Source organism: Delphinus delphis, chromosome 16 (assembly GCF_949987515.2).
Source record: "Delphinus delphis chromosome 16, mDelDel1.2, whole genome shotgun sequence".
NCBI lineage: Eukaryota > Metazoa > Chordata > Mammalia > Artiodactyla > Delphinidae > Delphinus > Delphinus delphis.
In genome coordinates this window covers 37,826,114-37,847,715 of record NC_082698.1, presented here as the reverse complement: position 1 = coordinate 37,847,715, position 21,602 = coordinate 37,826,114, and the positions used below count along the sequence as shown (strand labels likewise).

The 21,602-nt window shown below is 34.2% G+C and overlaps 1 protein-coding gene across 1 annotated transcript in view; it reads left to right on the top strand.

Annotated features, from left to right (window-relative positions):
• Positions 1-21,602, top strand: part of PTEN (phosphatase and tensin homolog) — a gene marked incomplete at its 5' end in the record, with an annotated part of 88,085 nt that overhangs the window by 36,101 nt on the left and 30,382 nt on the right. The window contains 2 exons of the mRNA XM_060033467.1: positions 13,349-13,393; positions 19,863-19,906. Of these exons, the coding sequence (XP_059889450.1) occupies positions 13,349-13,393; positions 19,863-19,906 (89 nt within the window). The remainder of the gene's footprint in view (positions 1-13,348; positions 13,394-19,862; positions 19,907-21,602) is intronic.

Below are 21,602 nucleotides of genomic sequence, written 5' to 3'. Positions count from 1 at the left end.
CCAGTACAATTTTTGTCTAGGTGGGGAGATGCATTCCTAGTGCTTCCTATTCTGCCATCTTCACTCAAGTAATTTCTTATTACAAACTTTTTATATCTCTTGGAATATATATGTTTATATATTATTTTGACAAAAATAATTTTAAAAATTTTGCACATTGGAAGCTTATTTAGAACTATCTCATAGGAATTCTTTGAGGAAAGGAAAGACTTAAAAAATAAGACAGTGTTTATTCTCACAACTGTCTTTAATGAATTCAGATTTTATATATATATGAAATTATTTGAAATAAGGTATAGAAATGAGAGAGATTTGAATTCAAGATTTTTTAAGTTTTGAGGGTATTACCTCTCTGCTCTTGTCTAAGTTCTTATTCTCAACTTTCCAAGTATCCACAGTTAAATTTTCCCATTTCCGTTTGGAAAGTGCTGTTTTCTTGCTTTTTTCCGCCTTTCCATTGTATCAGACTTATAAGGCAATGAGCCAATTGTGGGCATGAAATCCTTGGGAGGAGAGAGGAGGAAGTGGGAGGGACAGTCATGCTGAATGTTTCCCTAAGTAATATTCAAGTTCTTTGAGAGAACTTACCCTCCCTCCTTTAAAAAAAAAATGCTGTGATGTTTTCTTTTAAATAGATTGTTTATTCTCCTGCCTGTCTCACTGTTGCCCACAGTGCTAGATAAGAAATTACAGTAAAGTTCAAATATTAAAGGGAGCACACAAAAAAGTATGTGTATGATTTCACCAACCCTCATTAAAAAAAAAAGAAAAGAAAACTATAGGAAAATAAAAGAAAGCAGTCAGGGTTCTTGGTTGCACATGACAAAAGGTAACTCTAATTAGCTTAATTAGAAGACAATTTTTTGAAAAATATTAGATAGCTCATAGCTAGAGAACCAGACTTTGAAGATTTTCAGAAGCTAAGAGAAGCAGGGCATAGTCAAGAGGTTATAATAAGAGTATCCTATGCTGAGGACATTGCTGCTTGGATATTTGCTGTCCCAGATACTGCCACCATGACTGGATATTGGTGGCTGTGCTCATAAACTTTAAGTTCCTCTGGAGATCTCTCTGAATAATCTCTGACTACTCCGCACCTTGCTCTCACTACCGGGATTCAGTGTTCAGAACACAAGGACATAACTGATCTTAGACGTTGTACATGTGATGCGAGCAAGATGGGGAAGGGTGTATTTGCTTCTCATCTCTTGAAATTCTCCAAAATGGAATGGTTTTGGATGCTCAGCAGCCTAGAGATGGCAAATATCCCCTACAGATTTCTCCTATTTTACACGTCCCACCCTCAGACCCTCTTCCCAAAGATATCTACAATTAAAAGTTTCACATATTCTTTAAAAAATTGTTTTCATCTTATACTCACTTTTTTAAGAATTACAAATGAGAACATACTGCATATTCTTTTTTCATTTAACATACTTAGGAATTTTCCATATTGGTGTGGAGATATAATTGATTATTTTATTGGTTGTCTTTTATTCCATTTTATGATCATACCATAATAAACAGCCTGCCCAGATACATTTTTTAGGGTATTTCCAGTTATTGCTATTGAAAACAGTGCTCTAATGAAAAGCTTCACACATTTATCTTGGTGTCCTTTTGCAAGTACTTATAATCCTTAAGGTAAATTCTTTGCAGTGGGTCCAGTGGGTCCATGGTTTAAACTAAAAAATGGTATCATTTTATATTCTCACCAACATGTATGAGTCTTGCCCCTCTCACAGTCTTGGTGAACTGAATATTATGAAACTTAAAACTTTTTACTATTTGTTGTAATTTGATTTTTGATTGCATTTCTTTTTGAGGTTAAACAACTTGGTGATCTTTATTGGTCTTAACAGATTTTTCCTTGGTTTGTTTGTGTATACCACCCTATTGTTATTTTTTTTCTTAATGATTTTTATGAACTTTTTGAAAATTAGCAAATTAGTGTTACCGTTTCTTCAGACCATTTTTATAATGCTATGCCACTCTTGCCATTTGAATTTTACAACTACAAGATTCAGATGAAGCAGTGATAAAGAGCTTAGTGGATTATTTCTGTTTGAATTATTTATTGTTAACTGTCTTCTCTACTAATATGTATAATCATGGAATAGCAGAGATTTTTGTTGATAGCTGTTTGTTAAGAAATGTTCTTTAAGAGATAGCCTTGCTTAAATTGCAAATAAAAAATGCTTTTAATCCAGAGAAATATCATGTACCAATCGCTCTTGAGTTATTGAATCAGAGCAATATTCTCTTGGACAGAGAAGATAGAAGTGAAAAGGAGATTTAGGAGTTCCTGCTCTTTTTCTACCTCTAGCATTATACAGCTGTCTAACTCATGGAATTCTACCTTATTTATTGTTCTTTTTTTAGTCTAAACATTGCCCCTCACTCCAAGCCTTTTCTTTTGTCTTTTCCATTTTTATGTTCCTTTATATATGTTACTCTTTTATGTTCATCTATAACTATTTCCCTCCTTTTTTCTGGCGGTATGTATTTATTTGTTTGTTTATTTTTAAAATAACGTTGTGGGTAAATTCTCTGCAGCTATGTTTATTGGTCTTAGATAATTTGTTTTTCCTCTTTTGTCTTTTTTAAACTAGAGTCATTTGTAATTGTTTATACAGAATTTTAGTCTTTAAAGCCTCTCTATGGTCTTTCCTTTTAGATATTGAGTTATGAATTCATAGCCTGTTATTTAAATGAAGCTTTTGAAATCCGTTTTACTGATCTGTATCATATCTAACTATGCCAGTATTTCCTTCCTTGTCTGACGTAAATTCTAAAATTATATGAACACTTTCTCCCTGTTTCCTGGCATTTCCACTCAAACTTGTTCCTCATTCTTGGTTAGAAATGTGTCCAAATTGTAGTTCCCTTCTTTATTAGTCTACTGATAAAAGAAAATTAATAAAAAAATATCAAGAATTTGTTAGAAAATTGCATATAGTTGAAAATACCTTTTTCAGTGGATATTTTGACAGTTGTGAAGTCCCCAGTTATTACTGTATCTTTCTTCTGTTTCAATTTTATTCTCTATCCCAAGAATATACCCATTTCTGTTTCCTTTCTAAGAAGCATGTGCATTGTATTCCAGTGGATTTTTTCATAGATACATCTTTTAGACTTATGCTATCCAATATGGTAGCCACTAGCCACATGTAGCTGATTATGATTAAATTTACATTCATTAAAAATAAATTTACTCATTCATTTTCCTTTGCACCAGTCACATTTCAAGTGCTCAGTAGCTACACGTGGCTAGTGTCTACTGTGTTGGACAGCACAGATATAGAACATTTCCATCATTGTGGAAAGTTCTATTGGACTACTATTCTAGACAGTGCCATTTTGCTTTTCATTCAAAAAAGTTCTAATTCGTGAAGATGATGTGCTCCTTCTATTGCTATGTCTGCTATTAATCAAAATAAATTTGAGATTTTTTGAGGTGGGTTGCATTTTATAAATTGATGCTTATAATCATATTACTCTTAAAAACCAATTTTTTAAGGTATAATTTATATGCAACATGTACCTTTTTTAAGTGTACACTTCACTGAGTTTTGACATATATATGCCCATGTAAACATCACCACAATCAAGATTTAGAACATTTCTATTACCATAAAAAGTTTCTTAATGCCCCTTTGCAATCAGTCCCCAGCCCTGGTTCCAGGCAATCTCTAAATTTGTCTTCTCTCACTGTAGATAAGTTTTGCCTGTTCTAGAATTTTATATAAATGTAGTCATATAGTATGTACTGTTTTGTGTCTGGCTTCTTTCTTTTAGCATAATAGTTTTGAAATTCATCCCTGTTGTTGCTTTTATTAGTAATTTGGTTCTTTTTATTGCTGAGTGGTATTCCATTTTATGGATATGATATAATTTATTTATCCATTCCCCTGTGATGGATATTCAGGTTGTTTTCAGTTTGGGTCTATAATGAACAAAGCCGCTATGAGTATTCATGGGCAAGACTTTTGTGGACATATATTTTCATTTCTGTTGGCTACCTATGAGTAGAATTGCTGGGTCATATAGTGTAGATCAATGGAGCAAAATAGAGATTCCAGAAAAACTCACATATACATTAATTGACAAAGGCTTATTAACAAATGAAGCTGGAACAACTGTAAGTCAGTATGAAAAGTAAAATGAACCTTTCTCATCATACAGGCATACCTCATTTTGTTATGCTTCACTTTATTGCACTTCACAAATACTGCATTTTTTTCTTTTTTTTTTTTTTTTTACAAATTGAAGGTTTATGGCAGCCCTGAGTTGTCAAGTGATGTTTAGCATTTTTTAGCAATAAGGTGAAAAGAAGGTGAAAAGAAGGATTGGTTAGCTATTGAAACATGGAAAAAGCACTGCCAAGAGAAAGGAAGCCTTAGCCAATGAACTTTAGATATTTTTGGCAAAACCATTCCTTTTGTGGAGATGGAAACATCAGAATATCTTAGTCTATTAAAAATTGCTTCATTTAACTAACTTCTCTTGTTTGATTCCACATTTATTCAGCAACATTCTGATTTCAGTTCTCAGGTCTGCTTATGGTGAGATATGGTCATAAAGATATGAATAATTTAGTTCTTATGGCAGTTGGATTTTTCAATAAATTAGTATATTGCCATTATGATCATTATGATATTTATACATCAGTCATATGATATGGGTTTTAATTTGTCCCTGGGGAGGGGGGGAATAACCCACTCAATATACTAACAGGATCAAGTCTAACCCTGAAAGGTAGAGGGTTAGACTCTGGACCACCAGTAACTTCAAAGTAATAACTGAGTTTCTTACGCCTTCTAAGAGTCAGTATAAAGCTTATCTTGCAACCTAGATTTTTTCTCCTCTACTACAATGAGTTCAGTAGCATGGTGTTAATGTATAGAGCATCTAGATTGAGTTTTGCATTTGATTTATGTAATCTTGTCTTCTTCAGAGTTGAACATTGCATAGTATATTAATTTGTAGAGTGTGACAACTTGTGTAGCAAGTATATGTAAACATTTATATGTACTATATTTCATGAAGAAATATGAAGGTCAGTTTTGAACTTGCTTTGTAATCACTGACTTTTTTTTTTTTTTTTGGCTGAGTTGGGTCTTTGTTGCTGCGTGCAGGCTTTCTCTAGTTGCAGCGAGTGGGAGCTGCTCTTCATTGTGGTGTGCAAGCTTCTCATTGCGGTGGCTTATCTTGTTGTGGAGCATGGGCTCTAGGTGTGCAGGCTTCAGTAGCTGTGGCTCGCAGGCTCAGTAGTAGTGGCTCGTGGGCTCTAGAGCGCAGGCTCAGTAGTTGTGGTGCACGGGCTTAGTTTCTCCACGGCATGTGGGTTCTTCCTGGACCAGGGATCGAACCTGTGTCCCCTGCACTGGCAGGTGGATTCTTAACAATGAGCCACCAAGGAAATCCCCAATCACCAACTTGCTTAATTGGAGTGTTTAGTCCATTTATATTTAATATAATGAGTAATATGTTTTATTTAAGACCAACATCTTTCTATTTGTGTTTAGTTGTTCATTCATTCCTGTTTCATTCTCATTCTCTCCATTCCTCTTTTTCTGTCCTCTTTGGGGTTAATAGAATATTTTCAGGTATTCAATTTAAATTCTTCTATTGACTTTTTATTTGTATGTATAAATATATATACATTTAGAGTTTATTCTAGGTATTATAGAACACATTCTTAGCTTATTACAGTTCCCATTAAAATATAAGAGCCCTACAACAGTAAAATTCTGCTTGCCTCAATTTTTTGGTATGATTTTATATCTATGTGTGTATTAAACCCCAGAATACAGTGTTATTTTATTTGCTTTAAACAGTCAGTTGTCTTTCAGTGGAATCAAGAGAAGAAAAAGATGTCCTTTTATATTTATTCCTATATTTACTATTTCTGATGCTTTTTGTTTCTTTCTGTAGACTCACTTTTCATCTGGAATTAGTTCCCTTCAGCCTGTGGGCAAGTCTGCTGGCGACAGATCCTCTCAGCTTATGTTGATTGTTTTTGAAGGGCATTTTGCTGGATATAGACTTCTGGGATGGCTTTTTTTTTTTTTTTTTGCTTTTCAGCACTTCATTAGATCTGATGAGAAGTCAGCCATTATTCAGACTGGTATTCTCCTATACATAATGTGTCTTTTTCTTTGACTCCTTTTGTTTTTTTCCGTTTGTCTTTGGTTTTCAGTGGTTTTGATCATGATATGCATAGTGTGGTTCTTTTTATATTTGTCTTACTTGAAGTTTATTGAGCTTCTAGTATCTCTAAGTTAATGTTTTACACCATGGGTGGGGAATTTCCGGCTGTGATGTCTTTAAAATTTTTTTCAATTTCTTTCTTCTGTTCTTCAGGTTAGATAATTACTACTAATCTTTGGTCAAATTCGTATCTTTATTTTCCAGCTAATATTTATGCATAACAAACCACCTCTAAACATAAATAGCATAGACCATTTATTTATTTTATACTCACAGATTAAGTGAGTCAGGAATTCAGACAAGGCATGGTGGAGGTGGCTTGTTTCTGCTCCACAGTGTCTGGGGCCTTAGTTGGGAAGACTCAGTGACTGGAGATGAGTTGGCACGTTGGGGGCTGAATCATCTGAAGGTGTTTTCACTCACATGTCTGGTAAATGCAGTCCTTATCTGGGTCTTTAGTTGGGCTGTTGGCCGGAACCCCTGTACTTGGCCTTTCCATGTAGGCTAGTTTGGGCTTCCTCACAGCATGGCAGCTTGTTAAGAATGAAGTGCATGGGTAAAAGTGCATGGCATTTTTATGACCTAGCCTTAGAAATAGCTTTATGTCACTTCTGCCCATACTGTGTTGGTTGAGGCAGTCACAAAGGTGTGCCCAAGTTCAAGGGGGAGGGACCATAGACCCCATCACTTGATAGGAACAGTGTTAAGGTTATGTTGTATGAAGAGCATGTGGGATGGGAGATGTAGTCATTCTTAGAAAATACAATCTGCCACATCTTTCTTCTGCAGTTCGCAGTCTTCCATTAAGACCATGCAAGTAGATTTTTTTCTTTTCAGATACTGTACTTTTGAGACCCAGAATTTCTGTCTTTTATAGTCTCTGTGTCTTTGCTGAGATTTGTCTTTTCATTTGCTATAATCATTTTCCTTTACATTCCCATATATATTTATAATAGCTGCTTCAAAGTCCGTGTCTGCTAATTCTAACATCTGGTTTGTCTTGGTGTTGGTTTCCACTGACTGCTTTTTTTCCCTTGGTCATAGGTCATGTTTTCCTGCTTTGCATGTCTAATAAGTTTTAATTGTATGATGAATGTTGTGGGTGATATGTTGTAGGGAGTCTGAATGTTAATTTAAGGGTGCTGAGTTTCATTTTGTCAGGCATTTAAATTAATGGTTAATCTTCTTGTATTATCAGGTTTGGTTTGCTTTGTTAAGGCAGGCCGATTTTAGTTTTGTCTTTTGTTCAGGGCATGATCCTTACTCCTAACGTGTGGCCTTTCTGGGTTCTCAGCTGAATACGTGAGTTCCTCAGTGAGGTCTCTCCACTCTGGCTGGACCAGAACTCCTTCTCCTAGAGCTGTGCTATCTCTGGTGTCATCTCCATTATGCTTCCAGATTCTGCACATATGCAGCCCAACCCATGGCCAAGGCCCTGAGGTGAATTTCCATACACACTTCGAAGTCCCTCTGTCTGTTCATCCTCCTTTTTCTGCTACCCTCTTCCACAAACTCTAGCTGCTTTACCACCCAACTCCAATCTCTGCCTGTATACCTCAGTGAAACCTTTGTTCCATTTGTGCTACTTCCTTCTGCTGTGTCAGAAAAGAGTCTCCAACCTGAAAACAAGGCAGCCACGGGGTAACCTCATGTTTCTTTTTCCCTAGGGATCATAAGCCCATGCTACCTTTTGTTTAGTGCCTCATACATTTTGCCCAGTTTTACAGTTATTTACAAGAGGAAAACTCCTGTACAGATACTCTTTAATGGTCAAAAGTATATACATGCTCCTGTAAGAAAAATTTTAAGAGATGGCCCCTTTATATTGAATGCCAGTATAAAAAAAGATTTTTAGAACAAAGTTATTTAAGGCCTATTCATAATAGAACTTTAATCTGGTTACAATAACTTTGCTACTGTATAATAATTTATAATGTTCAAATTTTGCTTTTTACTGAATTTTACCCATATATTTGTATTGATGTTCTCTAGAAATGGCAAATAAAGTGAAAATTTTTATTTTATTCTCTCTCCCTCACTAATGGCAGATATTCTTTCCCAGTCTCCAACCTGTTTTAATAGCCTTAACATTACCCCTCAACAAGCCACTACTAGTTTGACACCTATTTACCATCTCTAATGTATTTCCATTTTGCTAGGTCAATCAGTATTATTTTGTGGGATATTTAATTTAATGAAAGGTTACCCTAATAGATACTTTTCTTTTCTAGAAGTGAAGTGATTTTATTTTTAAATGTGTGTTATAAGGCATCAAATGAGGCTGTTTATTTAGGAAGCCTTTAGTACTTCCTGAATGGAATGTAGAAAAATAAAGGATTGGGAAGCAGAAATTCTTAGCAGTTGTGCCCATAATAAATAATACTTGAAAGTTAAAAGAGGATAAAAGTTGACTTTGAACATACATTTTAGACACCTAGCTAAAGTAACATATGAAGTGTCCTGATGAAATTGAAGAATAGGCTTTCCATGGCTGGAGCCTCTAGGAGGGATTTAAAGAGATAACACGTTACCAGCATTTTAATGAATTGTTTCTGTTTTGTTGACATCATTTCTCACTGATGTTAGATTTGTGATTTTGGCATACAGTGTGTGCCAATAATTTCTTTTTTTTAACATCCTCAGGACAGGCTCAGTATGAATGAAAATATAATTAAGAAAAACCTCCTGAGTCTTTATAAATAGGAATTGCATGAATCATTAAAACTAATTATTTCTCAAGGAGGACTGTTATCACATTGAAAAAAGCTTTGATCCTTGTTTTTTCTACTTTAAAAATAGTATATGAAAATATTAATTTTATGTAAACTCTAAAAAATACTGTTTAAAAGAACCTAGACTTTTAATGAAGCTCACTTTTTGGAGGTAAAACATAGTGTGATATAATTTCATCAGTTCTTACTTTTTTGGGAAAATACATTAGGACAGAAAACTTTTTTCTTTTGAAAGTAGTATGTGCTTATGTTTTAACAACAAAATTGTAGAAGTAAATTGTTGAAAGTAAATCATGAAAGCCTCCATCTTTCCCTGAAAACCCAGGATAGCCACTGTGATCATTTTGGTATGTGTTCTGTCAGTCCTTTAGACTCCAGTTGAAGTGTACGAAGGGCTGCCACATGTGAATAGTATTCCTTGGAGATGGGCAATGGGATGTGTACATACCTATTAATATAGTATTGGTTTATGTATTTAGATTCAAAACATAGTTACCAGACTCAGAATGAACTAAAAATGAACTGTTAATTCTCCAAAATACCTTTTTCCCCCCCTCTGCTCACATTTACATTATAGGCTTTCTGTGAGAAAATTGTATTTTGTAGATCATTTTTTACTTATTCATTTTCTCTCAGAAGAAACCTATGGTGGAAGATATGGCAGGTAGCAATGAGTTGTTGTTTATTAAATTTTATGATCACTGTCCTTCAAATCATTTGTCTATGTTTTGGTTATTCTAATTACCCATAATATTTACCTAAATTTCCAACCAAATTAAAATAGAAACTGAGAAAAGTCTAAAAGTATGTATAAAGCTTCTAGAACAAAACATAGAGAATTTATGAATTCTTTATGTGTAGGGAAAGATTTCTCAGAGAGGATGCAAAGTTCTAAACAAAAGAAAAATTTGATATATTGGATTTTATCAAAATTTAAATTTGTTTATTTTCAAAGCACAATATTAAGGAAATGAAAAGGCAAGTCATACACAAGGAGCAAATAACTGACAAAGGACTTATACCCAGAATATATAAAAGACTCCTATAAATCAGTAATAAAAAAGACAAATAATCCATTTGGGGGAAGAAATGAGCCAGTGACTTAAACAGACATTTCAAAGAAGAAAGTGTAAAAATGGCTAATAAACAAATGAAGGACTAGAATTTTAAAAAGCTGACAACACCAAATATTGATGAGACTGTGGAGCAACTGGAACTCTTAAAATGTTGGTAGGACTGTAGAATGGTATAGCTGCTTTTGAAAACTGTTCAGTAGTTTCTTATAGAGTTAAATATGCACGCACCCTATCTCCTCTGTGACCCAGGAGTTCTACTCCTAGCTGTTATTTACTCAAGGAAATGAAAGCATATGTCCCCCAAAAGACTTGCACGAGAATGTTTATGCACTTTATTCATAATAACCCCAAACTGTAAACATCCCAGATATCCATCAAAGGAGAATGGATAAACAAATGGTGTTATGTTCATGCAGTGGAATAATAGAATAAAAAGAATGAACTATCCATACATGTAACAACATGGGTAAATTCGAAAAACATTAAGTGAAGGAAATCAGTTTAAAAAGAATGCATATTACATGATTACAATTACATGAAATTAAAGAACAAGGCCAAACTAATATATGGTAATAGTAGTAGCTACCTGAGAGCTTGGTGGGGCTTGACTGAAAACGGGCATGAGGGAATTTTCTGGGGTGGTAGAAGTGTTCTATATTTTGATTAGAGTGGTTGTTACAAAACTTATAGAATTGTACACCTAAGATCTGTCTATTTCACTGTATGTAAATTTTTACCTCAATTTAAAGAAAAGTCCAAAAGTAAAAATTGAGAAAAAGGTACAGGAATATAGAAGATAAAGAGGGTAGAACAGACAGGAGTGAAAGGGTCTGTAACAAACCACTTTTTCCTGTAATATATTTATAGCTCAGTAGAAGTCTGTAGCAGAATCAGTGCGTCCTGGGTTGGTTGAAGTAGTGGGTTAAAGCAAAGAATTATAAAAAGTTACACATACCTTAAATATTTACTTTAAAAAAGTTGTACACATGAAATACTAAAATCAAATAGTTCTATAGGGTTTATTAACAACCACTGCCACAAAAAAAAAAAGGTAGTTATTTTCCTTTGTTTCCAAACTATGCCCTGTGGCAAGGGTTCTTAATCTTAGGCCATGCACCTTTTTGACAGTCTGGTGAAGCTTATGAACCCTTTCTTAAAATGATTTTAAATCCATAAAATAAAATTCATAGGATTATAAATGTGCCTATTATATTAGTTTTGGTTATAATTGTTATAAAATATTTTAAAACATTTATATAATAATAGTTATTAACACATTTAAATCAAATCTGTTGGCAGGTCTAATGACTGTTAATTTTTGCAATGTTGATTGTAAATAATATTTTGATATCTTCATCAACTGTAGTATGACATATCAGTTAGTGATAAAGTTATAAGTACTGCTTGTATTACTGTGTAACATAATTTTTCACATTCAAGTTTATGGACTCTTTTTTTCTTTCCCTCTTAACCCAACCACATATTTTCATTCTCCCATTCTTCCAGTAGTATATTGTAATTTTGGTTATATCAGTATTGGGTTTTTATGTCATTATGACTAGATAAATGTCATTCATAGTTAAGCAATACAGTATATTATAACTGGTTTTTCCTACACATTTTGTTTTCCCTGGATTTACAATTCTCCCTCTCTCCATCCCTTCTTCCCTCCTTTTTTCTCTCTCTCTTTCTCCCTCTCTCTCGGTTAGTTTCTACATTCTTAACTTTAATTCATCCCTAAACTTACTCCTGGTTGTATAAATCTCTATATATGTTTGAGCACATTTTTTTTATATCAATTTCATCTTCTCCAGGAACCTTCCGGTCTGCCCTAATCTGGATTAGTCGTTCTCTAGGCTTGCTGTATGACTGTCTAATCGAGATGTCCCTTCACTATTCATTCTGGGGATTCTCCTTTTTCTTCTCATGCGTTGGATTCTTCAGTTTCTGGAACTTGTCATCTTCTTTCACGGTTTCCCACCCTTGTTTTGGTGGAACACATCTTGTAGTAACTTCCTGAGAGAGATAATGTGGAAAGCAAAATTATTTGAGACTTTGCTTATTTTAAAATGCCTTTATTATATATGTATTCACACTTGTTTTATACTCTATCTTGGTATGGAATTCTAGGCTGGGAATAATTTTAAGTCAGAAGGTTTTGCCCAGTTGTTTTCTAGCTGCTGGTATTGCCATTAAAAAGGATGATGTTATTCGGATTCCAGATTCATTTTATGAAACATGTTTCCTCTCATGCAGCTAGGATCTTATGTTTATGTCTTCAGCATTCAGAAATTTCAGTGAGATATGTATGCCTTTATTTGGGTCTGTTTTAATATTGCTGAATACTCATTATACCCTTTCAGTTTGGAAATTCATGGCCTTCAGTTTTGGGTATTTTTCTTGAATTATATCTTGGATTTCTTCTCCTGTGTTTTCTGTTTTTTTCTCTGGGATGCCTATTCATATGTTGAATCTCCTAGACTTTAGATCTTCTAAAATCTTCTCTTCTGTTTTCCATTTGTTCTTCTATTTATTCTATTTCCTCAGCCTTATACTTTTCTAACCCCTCTATTACCTACCTTACAGGATTAAACAAATTTGTATGCATAAAGTATTTAAAATAGTGCCTGGCATATAGTAAGTGTTGGCTGTAATTGTAGTTGTTTAGTTTCTTAACTAATTGTTGAGGGGAGAGGTCTTTGGTCTTTTGATGTATTATTTTGACGTATTAGCTGTATGACCTTGGGCAAGTCCTGTAATTTCTTTGATACCTACCTCTCAGATGTTTGTGAGCATCAAATGAGAATATGTATGTGAAAATATTTAATAAACTTTGTACAGAGCTAATAGTTATTACTTGCATCTTTCAAATATCAAAAGTTTTTAGTTTGAAAGAAAATGATGGCTGAATTTCCAGGATTATCTTTAAGATTTCTTGATTGCATGTGACTGTTTCTCACAAAACTGTATAAGCTAGGTAAACTTGAGCTAAATGCTAATGCTGCTTTTTAAAGAAGTTATTTCTTAATACTCAATCTCATTATGTTAGGCTGAAGAGAGATTATGAAAATATTCATTTTATGAAGAGCTATGGCTTTACTTCAGATTGTATAAATCTGTGTAATGTAATAATTAAGAAAGACCTGATTACTAGTTTAAATCCATGGATAGACTATTTATTGGAGTTTATTTATTTTTCTTAAATGATATTTGAGATTAGGAAAAATAGAATCTGTCTTTTGGTTTTTCTCAATAGTAGTAATGTAATTTCAAATGTTAGCTCATTTTTGTTAATGGTGGCTTTTTGTTTGTTTGTTTTGTTTTAAGGTTTTTGGATTCAAAGCATAAAAACCATTACAAGATATACAATCTGTAAGTATGTTTTCTTGTTTGTATGCTTGCAAATATCTTCTAAAATAACTATTGAGTGAAAGTTATTTCCTTGTTAGAATGAGGTAAAGATATATTTTGACAGAATTGTATTCCTAAAACAATTAGTTCAAGAAGTCTGATGAGAGCATTGTTAGGTCATTTAGAAAGTGTAATGATGAGGTAAAACAATGTTGGCACAGATTCATGTTACTTGATCTGCTTTAAATGACTTGGCATCTAGCCCATCTTTGGGCCCATAACCATGTGGTAACTTGAAGTGTAATTCACACACAGCTTCTGCTAAAGCATTAATGCCATCTTCCATGGAGGGATGCTTCTAGAGTAGACATAATTTTATTCTGTGTCTCTAGATCAATTGATTGAAAAAGCTATTATCATATTCTCTAACTGTATATAAAATAAATAAGTTAACTAAAATTGTTGAATTGGGTGGTTTCTCTTGTCGGGGGCAGGGATGTAAGGATTGCCTCTTGATTCAGCTAGCTGACCTTATCTTTAACCTTTCATTTTTTCTTTTGACTTTGTGAGTAGAGGTGTAAAATAGAAGAAGAAGGAAAGAAAAGTGTAAAGAAAATATCTTATCACTTTTGCTCTTGACCATTTTTTCCTTCCCAAAATATTGACCATTTTCTAATTAAAAAAACAAATTGTGCATAAAATGTGTTATGTTTCTACCTGGCTTTTATTTTTCCTATGTGATATGTATAAATTATGCAATGGAAAAAATTTTAATCTAAAGTTATGTATGCTAATTTACTGTTATAATTTCTGTAGAGTTTATTTATCAAATGTAAGAACAAGGATTTTTTCTGCATTCAGTGGGATTTCAGATATTCACCAAAAAAATGAAAGATTCTCTGTGCCTTATTGGCTTGTGGGATGTTGCTTTTTTATCTTTAATTTAGTGATCTTTGTACTCTGATAAGACTTCAGAAGACCTGAGAGTGAAGTAGACACTAGTATTCTATCTCTTAGTGAGTTGTCACTGATTTCCTCAGATGAACAAAGAAGCAAACATTTATTGAGGGCTTGCTACATGTTAGACATTCTACAACATTTTGTTAGTGCAGAGGTGAATAAGATGTAGTTCCATTCCTCAGGTAATTATAGTCTAATGTGAAAGGTAGACAAAGTATTATAGAAGAGGTAACTCTTGTATAGAAGAGAGCTGTGTAGACAACAGTCAAAATAGTGCATTGCACCCCGTAGGGAAGGTTTCATAAAGAATGGCATGTTTGAGCTGGGGTGAAAAGAATCATAGAGGTTGACCTGAGGCTTAGGAGGAGGGGAAATGGCAGTGCAGGCAGAGAGAATGGCGTGTAAGAAGCTTGTTGGCAATAATATTGTCTAGAATACGGCAGATAATCCATTATGGTCAGATTCTGGTGTGTGTGTGTGTGTACGGTGTAGTGGTAATAAGTAAGATGAAAGAAAGTAAAAGGTGCTGTAGAAACTTAAGTTTAGGTGGGTTCCAACTTAACAAATGATCTGTGCGAGTATCTTTCTCTTTTCTGGATTAACCTCTCCTACAAAAACTCTTGTTACAGGTGCCAGAGTGTTTCTGTGGAGGAAAATAAAAACCACAAAGTTTTGTAGTTTTTGAACAACTGGATTCAGAAGTTAAGTTTCAAACAAAAAACCAAACAGGACATGAACTGTCAAAAGCTGGAGTCTACTAAATGAGTCACCTCAGGCTTAGACTCTTAGTACTGGGCATGTAGAGAGTCCCAGACTCTCTACTAAAGATAGAAAGATACTAAAGACAGATTCTGCCTTATTTCAAAACTTTATTTGAGTTTAACATTATATCCAAAGAAAGGAAAGGAAATTCTTTTCATTCCTGTATGCAATGGCTTCCTGCTTCTAGAATTTAGGGCTCAGGTTTGTACTGTCAGTATTGTGGGTCACTTGTGTTATTATGGTTAAAGTTGGCATTGGTATCTAGCCTGGAGAGTTGATTGCCTATTTGTTTTTGTATATCCAAACATCGGACCCCCAAGTTAATGAACTGTCTCATTATTAGTTGAGAGTAGCTTTTGGTGCACATATTTTAACTCCCTTATTCCCCCATCCATTTAATGGAATCATAGACTGGAAAGTACCTGAAAGAGAACATTTAGTCCAACCTTCTCATTTTACTGATGGGGAATCTGAGGCCTAGAGAAGTTAAGTGAGTTGAACAGGGTCACACAGGTACATATGGTAGCAGACCATCCACTGTTGATGCCAGTATTCCCTTTCTGTTTTTTTGTTTGTTTGTTTTAATCACCCCAAATTTTACTTTCTTCAGAAGTTTCTAGAACTACCAAGTTGTAGCATGGTTTGATTTCTGATGTCACTTTTCAGTCTTCTTTACTTTTCTACCTCTGTTTATATTTCTGGCTCTGGGTAAGTGAGTCTGATAAGTAGCAGATGTTTCTATTTTGTTTCTTTTATTTTTAGGATATTAATTAGATGTGATGTATGTCTTTGCAAACATATGTAAATGGAAAGATCTTAAAATATTTGCACTTGACATACCTGTATTTAATAGTATATTAAACTTTTTATGGCAAATATGACATATGTGGGTGAAGAAGAGTTCTTAATGTGGACTTTCTAATAATTGACTGTAACTTTATATCTCTATTATCAGGCATTCAGTAAGTTATTTTAAGAAAGGACAAAATTAGCCTCATATCATTAACCAAATTCAGGTATACTTGGTGAATTACTTAGTACATTAATCAGTTCGTTTTATGCAAGTGTGTGTACTTCATTTTTGTATTTTCCTCTGTAATCTGTCTTCTGGTGGGGGTAAGGGGAGGAGGGGGGAGATAGGGTATAAAGATATACTATAGTTCTTGCCTTTGAGGAAGTTAAATGTTCACTGGATACTAATTTTTAAAAGGTTGACTATATTTCATGGTATATTCTATTTGACATACAGCTATGCATCAATTTGTGGTAAACCTTCAGCTGTTGTTAATTTTTATCTATTAAGTTTTATTTTGTAAGATAGGGATAGCTCCATTGAAGAGAGTAAAGAAGAGACCTACATGCCTAGCTGATTCTATGACGAGTCTCATTTCTCTGGAAGCATTTCCTATTAATCTTATCCCTTTCTTCACTTTCTGTCTACTGCTTCATAAAAGCTCTCTTTCAGTGCATCTTTATTTCTCTTGTCTTATATAAGCCAATATGAGGTGATGATTTAAAAAAAGATATCTTTTGAGTTCTAGTTATAAGGAAGTATAAATACACTTGTCTTAGTCAGATCCCATTTACCATTCATGTATCTTTAATTTTGGTTTGTTGAAAGACTTGTCTTATCACTAATATACCATAAATTTACAAGGGACTCTGTGTGTGTGTGTATGTGTGTGCAGTTATCAGAGAAAGTTTGTGTTTTGTTTTTTTAAATTTTTACAATTTATTTATTTTTGGCTGCGTTGGGTTTTCGTTGCTGTGCGTGGGCTTTCTCTAGTTGCGGCGAGCGGGGCCTACTCTTCGTTGCGGTGCACAGGCCTCTCATTGCCGTGGCCTCTCCTGCTGCAGAGCACAGGCTCCAGGCATGAGGGCTTCAGCGGTTGTGGCGCACAGGCTCAGTAGTTGTGGCTCGTGGGCTCCAGAGCACAGGCTCAGCAGTTGTGGCGCCTGGGCTTAGCTGCTCCACAGCATGTGGGATCTTCCTGGACCAGGGTTCAAACCTGTGTCCCCTGCATTAGCAGACAGGTTCTTAACCACTGCATCACCAGGGAAGCCCCATCAGAGAAGGTTTTAATTAAGAGAGTCTTTTTCCCGTTGCGGAGCACAGGCTCTGGACGCGCAGGCTCAGCAGCCATGGCTCACGGTCCCCACCGCTCCACGGCATGTGGGATCTTCCTGGACTGGGGCACGAACCCGTGTCCCCGGCATTGGCAGGCAGACTCTCAACCACTGTGCCACCAGGGAAGCCCCATCAGAGAAGGTTTTAATTAAGAGAGTCTTCTTTCTTACCCGACCAACCACTCCCCAGATCACTTTTATCACTACCAGGCGCAGTATATGTTTTCACATACTCCCTATCCATACCTGTAGATATTTTCACAATTTTTTCATGTTTTCATTATCACTATTTGTTGGTTCTTTTATGCCAAATAATGCTCTTGTTGGAATGCTGACTTTGACTAAAATTTGTTATTGTTTTGTTTTTTAAACTTCTATATTTTTTATTATGCGTGGAGTATGGAACAATACTGAAAAAAGTTTGACTTTTGTAATCAGAGGTGCTGGGCTCTTCCATTTACATATCGTGCTTTGGGGCCAGTTTTGTAATGCTCTTCTAGATTTTAGCTTTCTCATACATAAAATGGAGACAGTATTAACTGTTAAATGATTGTGAGGATGAATTTAACAACATGGAAACTTTGTAAGGTATGCACATCTAATAGACATTTAGTAGCTCATTATTTTCACTTTCCCTCCATTTTTTTCCTCTTAATAATATTTGAGAATCAGTGTATGAAGGCAGTTATCAGCAGTGTTTATCAAGCCAAACATTTTGAGCTGCTAAAAATGTACAGGAATTTTAGATAACTGAAGCTGTATGAAACTCAAAATGTTTATTTTTTATTGTGCTCTTATGAGACCAGTTTCTTAGAATTGTTTCCTGGTATATACCTCTCCCCTCACCTCGTAAGCCCTATTTTACATGATTCCTTATAAAATATTCCATTAAGGATTCTTCTCTATTGACCATACTCCTCTTTAACCTGTACCAAAGAAAGTGTAAAACGTTACTATTTTCTTGGTCAGTTCTCTTCTTTCTGCCTGTCATTTTTTTTTTTTAATAAAAGCGAGTATGAAATTATTTAGCAAGGATGCGTATATGTGCATATGTCATTGTTAAATAAATTTTCTTTCTAGCAAAACTCAATATACTAAATTATAGTATGCTAAAATGGAAAAGCTTTGTTTTCAGCAATATTATGAGAAGCTGATTTGTTTCAGGTCTGACCAGTTAGAAATTAGTGGGTTGCAGTTTGCTTATAATTAGTTCAACCTTCATGCGGATTTTTTTTTATTTTTGCCGCACCACCTGGCTTGTTGGACCTTAGTTCCCTGACCAGGGATTGAACCCAGGTCCTCGGCAGTGAGAGCACCAGGGAATTCCCAACCTTCATGTGGATTTGAGTTTAAAACTTGTTTAAAATAGATGAACTCTACAGATATTTCAGGATTTCTAAATGTAAAGCACAGGTCCATAACCTCTTATGTGAAATTCTTTGGGCTAGTTGTGTTTCAGCATTCAGAATTTTTCAGTTTTTAGAAAGGTAACATGGAAGCATATATTTTGTATTGTATAACACCCCAGTGGGATTTGGAACAGTACCTAGGATAAAATGTTTCACTCTTTGCTGTAAGTGTATTCCTATTAATTAAGGAGTACACATTCTCATAAACTCAGATCAAGTTCTGCTGCAATTGAGTTTGCCATACAGTTAAGAGAAAGTTTCAGATGCTTCAAAATTTGGGGATTTTGGAATGGTAGATTCAGAGGCTATGGACCTTTATTTGTTTTAAAATGCTAAGTTTTTATTTTAAATAATTTTTTAAATATCTGGTTTGGTTAGTAGTTGAACGTACCAGAATGCTGCTGACCACAAGCTAATGTATGGAATCCCTTTCTGAGCCTATTAATGTCTATAAACATGGCCTATTAATCATGAGTCAGCCAGTGCATGATAACAAACGTGACTACTATTAAAAAGACAAATTTTAGCATGCTGTAAGTAATGCTAAGTCAACATTACTTTTTTCTATTCTATATTGATTTTACTTACTAGTCTTTCATTACTCTCAGACTTTAATTAAAACTTATAACCTGAGAGATTATTGAAAAAGATGACCTTTGGCTTCTCTAAAGAGAGAAAGATCTGGTTAAAAGATGTAGTAAGTGTTGTGTCTGAGTAGGTTAGCATTATTCAGTTATTCTTTACTTTTCCTTTGCCCTTATAATTTTACTGTTTTTAACATACATCTTTTGTAGTAATAGTTTGAGAAAACTGTATATGCTCAATTATAAGGCAGAGATAAAATTGAAGCTAGTTAGTTGTTTACACATATCTTGTGAAATCAAAAATAAAGACCATTAGCATATATAATTTTCACAAAAGGAATGTGAAGGTATAGATGCAAGTGAATTTGCAATGTTGTATATTAGTGGCATTATAAGTTTTGTAAGCAAACGTATAAGCTCTGATTGTATATACTTAACATTTTCAGCCTTGATTTCCTTAATTGTAAAATGTGGATAATAACAGTACCTACTTCACAGGAGTCTTAAGATTAAAAGCAATAGTTAATGTAAGACATTTAACATAATGCTTGGTACATTATAAAGGTTCAGAAAATGTTTGCTACTAATATACTTTTTTTTCTCAAGTGCAAAAGATAATTTTATATCACATTTAAACTTTTCTTTTAGATGTGCTGAAAGACATTATGATACCGCCAAATTTAACTGCAGAGGTAGGCATAAATACACTGTATTATGTTTGATAACTTGAAGCCAACAGTCTAAATCTTACTGTCATACCAATAATGAATAATCTCAATTATTAAGTGATATATTTATCTTAAAGATGGTCTTAGAAAATTTGAAAAATAAATTTAATTTTGCTATTGTGTTTTTGGAAACAAGTATCATATAAACCTGCCAGTAGTACTAGGAAGACTAAATTGTAGAATAGACTGAGAATTAGGAGAAATTCCTAGACTAACAGTAGAATAAAGAGAGGGTTATTCCTACAGTTTGATGCACTTGGTGTAACAGTAAGAGATTACAGGGAGAAAGAAGAACAACTTAACTCCTATCGAGGAATATGACCTGCGTGGTGGAAAAGGGTATAATGAAATATGGATAAGAGGAGCCTGATAGATGAGAGCAGGAGTTGATTTAAATGTGTTCTTCTCCAGGTGTAGTAAATTCTATCTCAGAGCCCACAGAAACTTTCATTTTTATTTGTGGAACGCTTTGAACCATGAGAGACCTGAAGAGTTGAGAAGCTTGGCAAGATGCTGCCGTGATAGTCAAAAAGAGAAAGTGGGTGCCTTGACAGATTGATATATTTGCCATTGATCCCTCCTAAATGTTTAGAATGGACTTTCAAACAGTTGGTTTGAGAATTCAGAAGTGCTAATGGCTGTGAGAGCCAGGATAGATTTACTAAGAATGTTTCATTTTTAGTGGATTTAGGCTACTGCTTACTGGTCAAAGAGTGTTTTACTCGAGGTTTATCTAGCTTTAACAGGTTTTTCTGGATGTTTTTGTATGCCACTGGGGAAATGAAGATGGAATGATGGTACAGCTGGGCAGATGACTAAGTAAAAGCTGTCCTGATGATTCCCTGTAATGGTAGTCATTGTCTACTTGAAGAGCTGTTCTGTCCCACCAAAGGCTTAATTGAGTGTATCTTGTACCCCATTATGAATGACTTGGTTGAAGATATAAAGGACATACTTTTCACATATTTAGATAACACAGAAGATAGGTACATTGAATGTTAGTCGGCATTTTTAAGAATCTTAATAGAGTGGAACCAATAAGATAAAATTTAGTAGTGATATATTTAAAGTCCTATTTCTAGAAAAAAATTTTTTAAAAACCTCAACTCTAACTATAGGGAACAGAGAAGTTTTGAGTTCTTATAACTCATGTGAAAAGACCTGAAACTTCGCTTGATAAACTTTACTACAGTTGTATACATTTTATAGCTTGGGTTTTTTTTTTCTCAATTTCTTTTGTAAATGTCTTTAAAGTCATGTGTATACAACACTAACATTTGCAAGACCATCTTTAAAATAACATGTTTGACGTTTTTATTATATGAAGTGTAAAATGCAGTCTTTTCCATTGTTGATTTGTTAGTGATCTGTACTTTCTTTGGAATATATGTTTTGTGATTATGCAATATTGTAAGTGTTACAATTCCTTTTGTTAGAAAATGTATTGAGAGCCCTGATAAGAGGCTCCTGTGACATTTAATTTTGAGTTTACCTCCACCTCTGATATGTTGTGACCTCTGATACTTCTTTGCTACTCTATTGCAAAGTTTCCTCCTTCATAAAGTGAGGAAAATAATACCTGGTTTCCCTGTCTAATGAATAAATTTGAGTTGAGAGACTATTTTCTATTCAAAAATTAGAAAATTATGAGACAAATTAT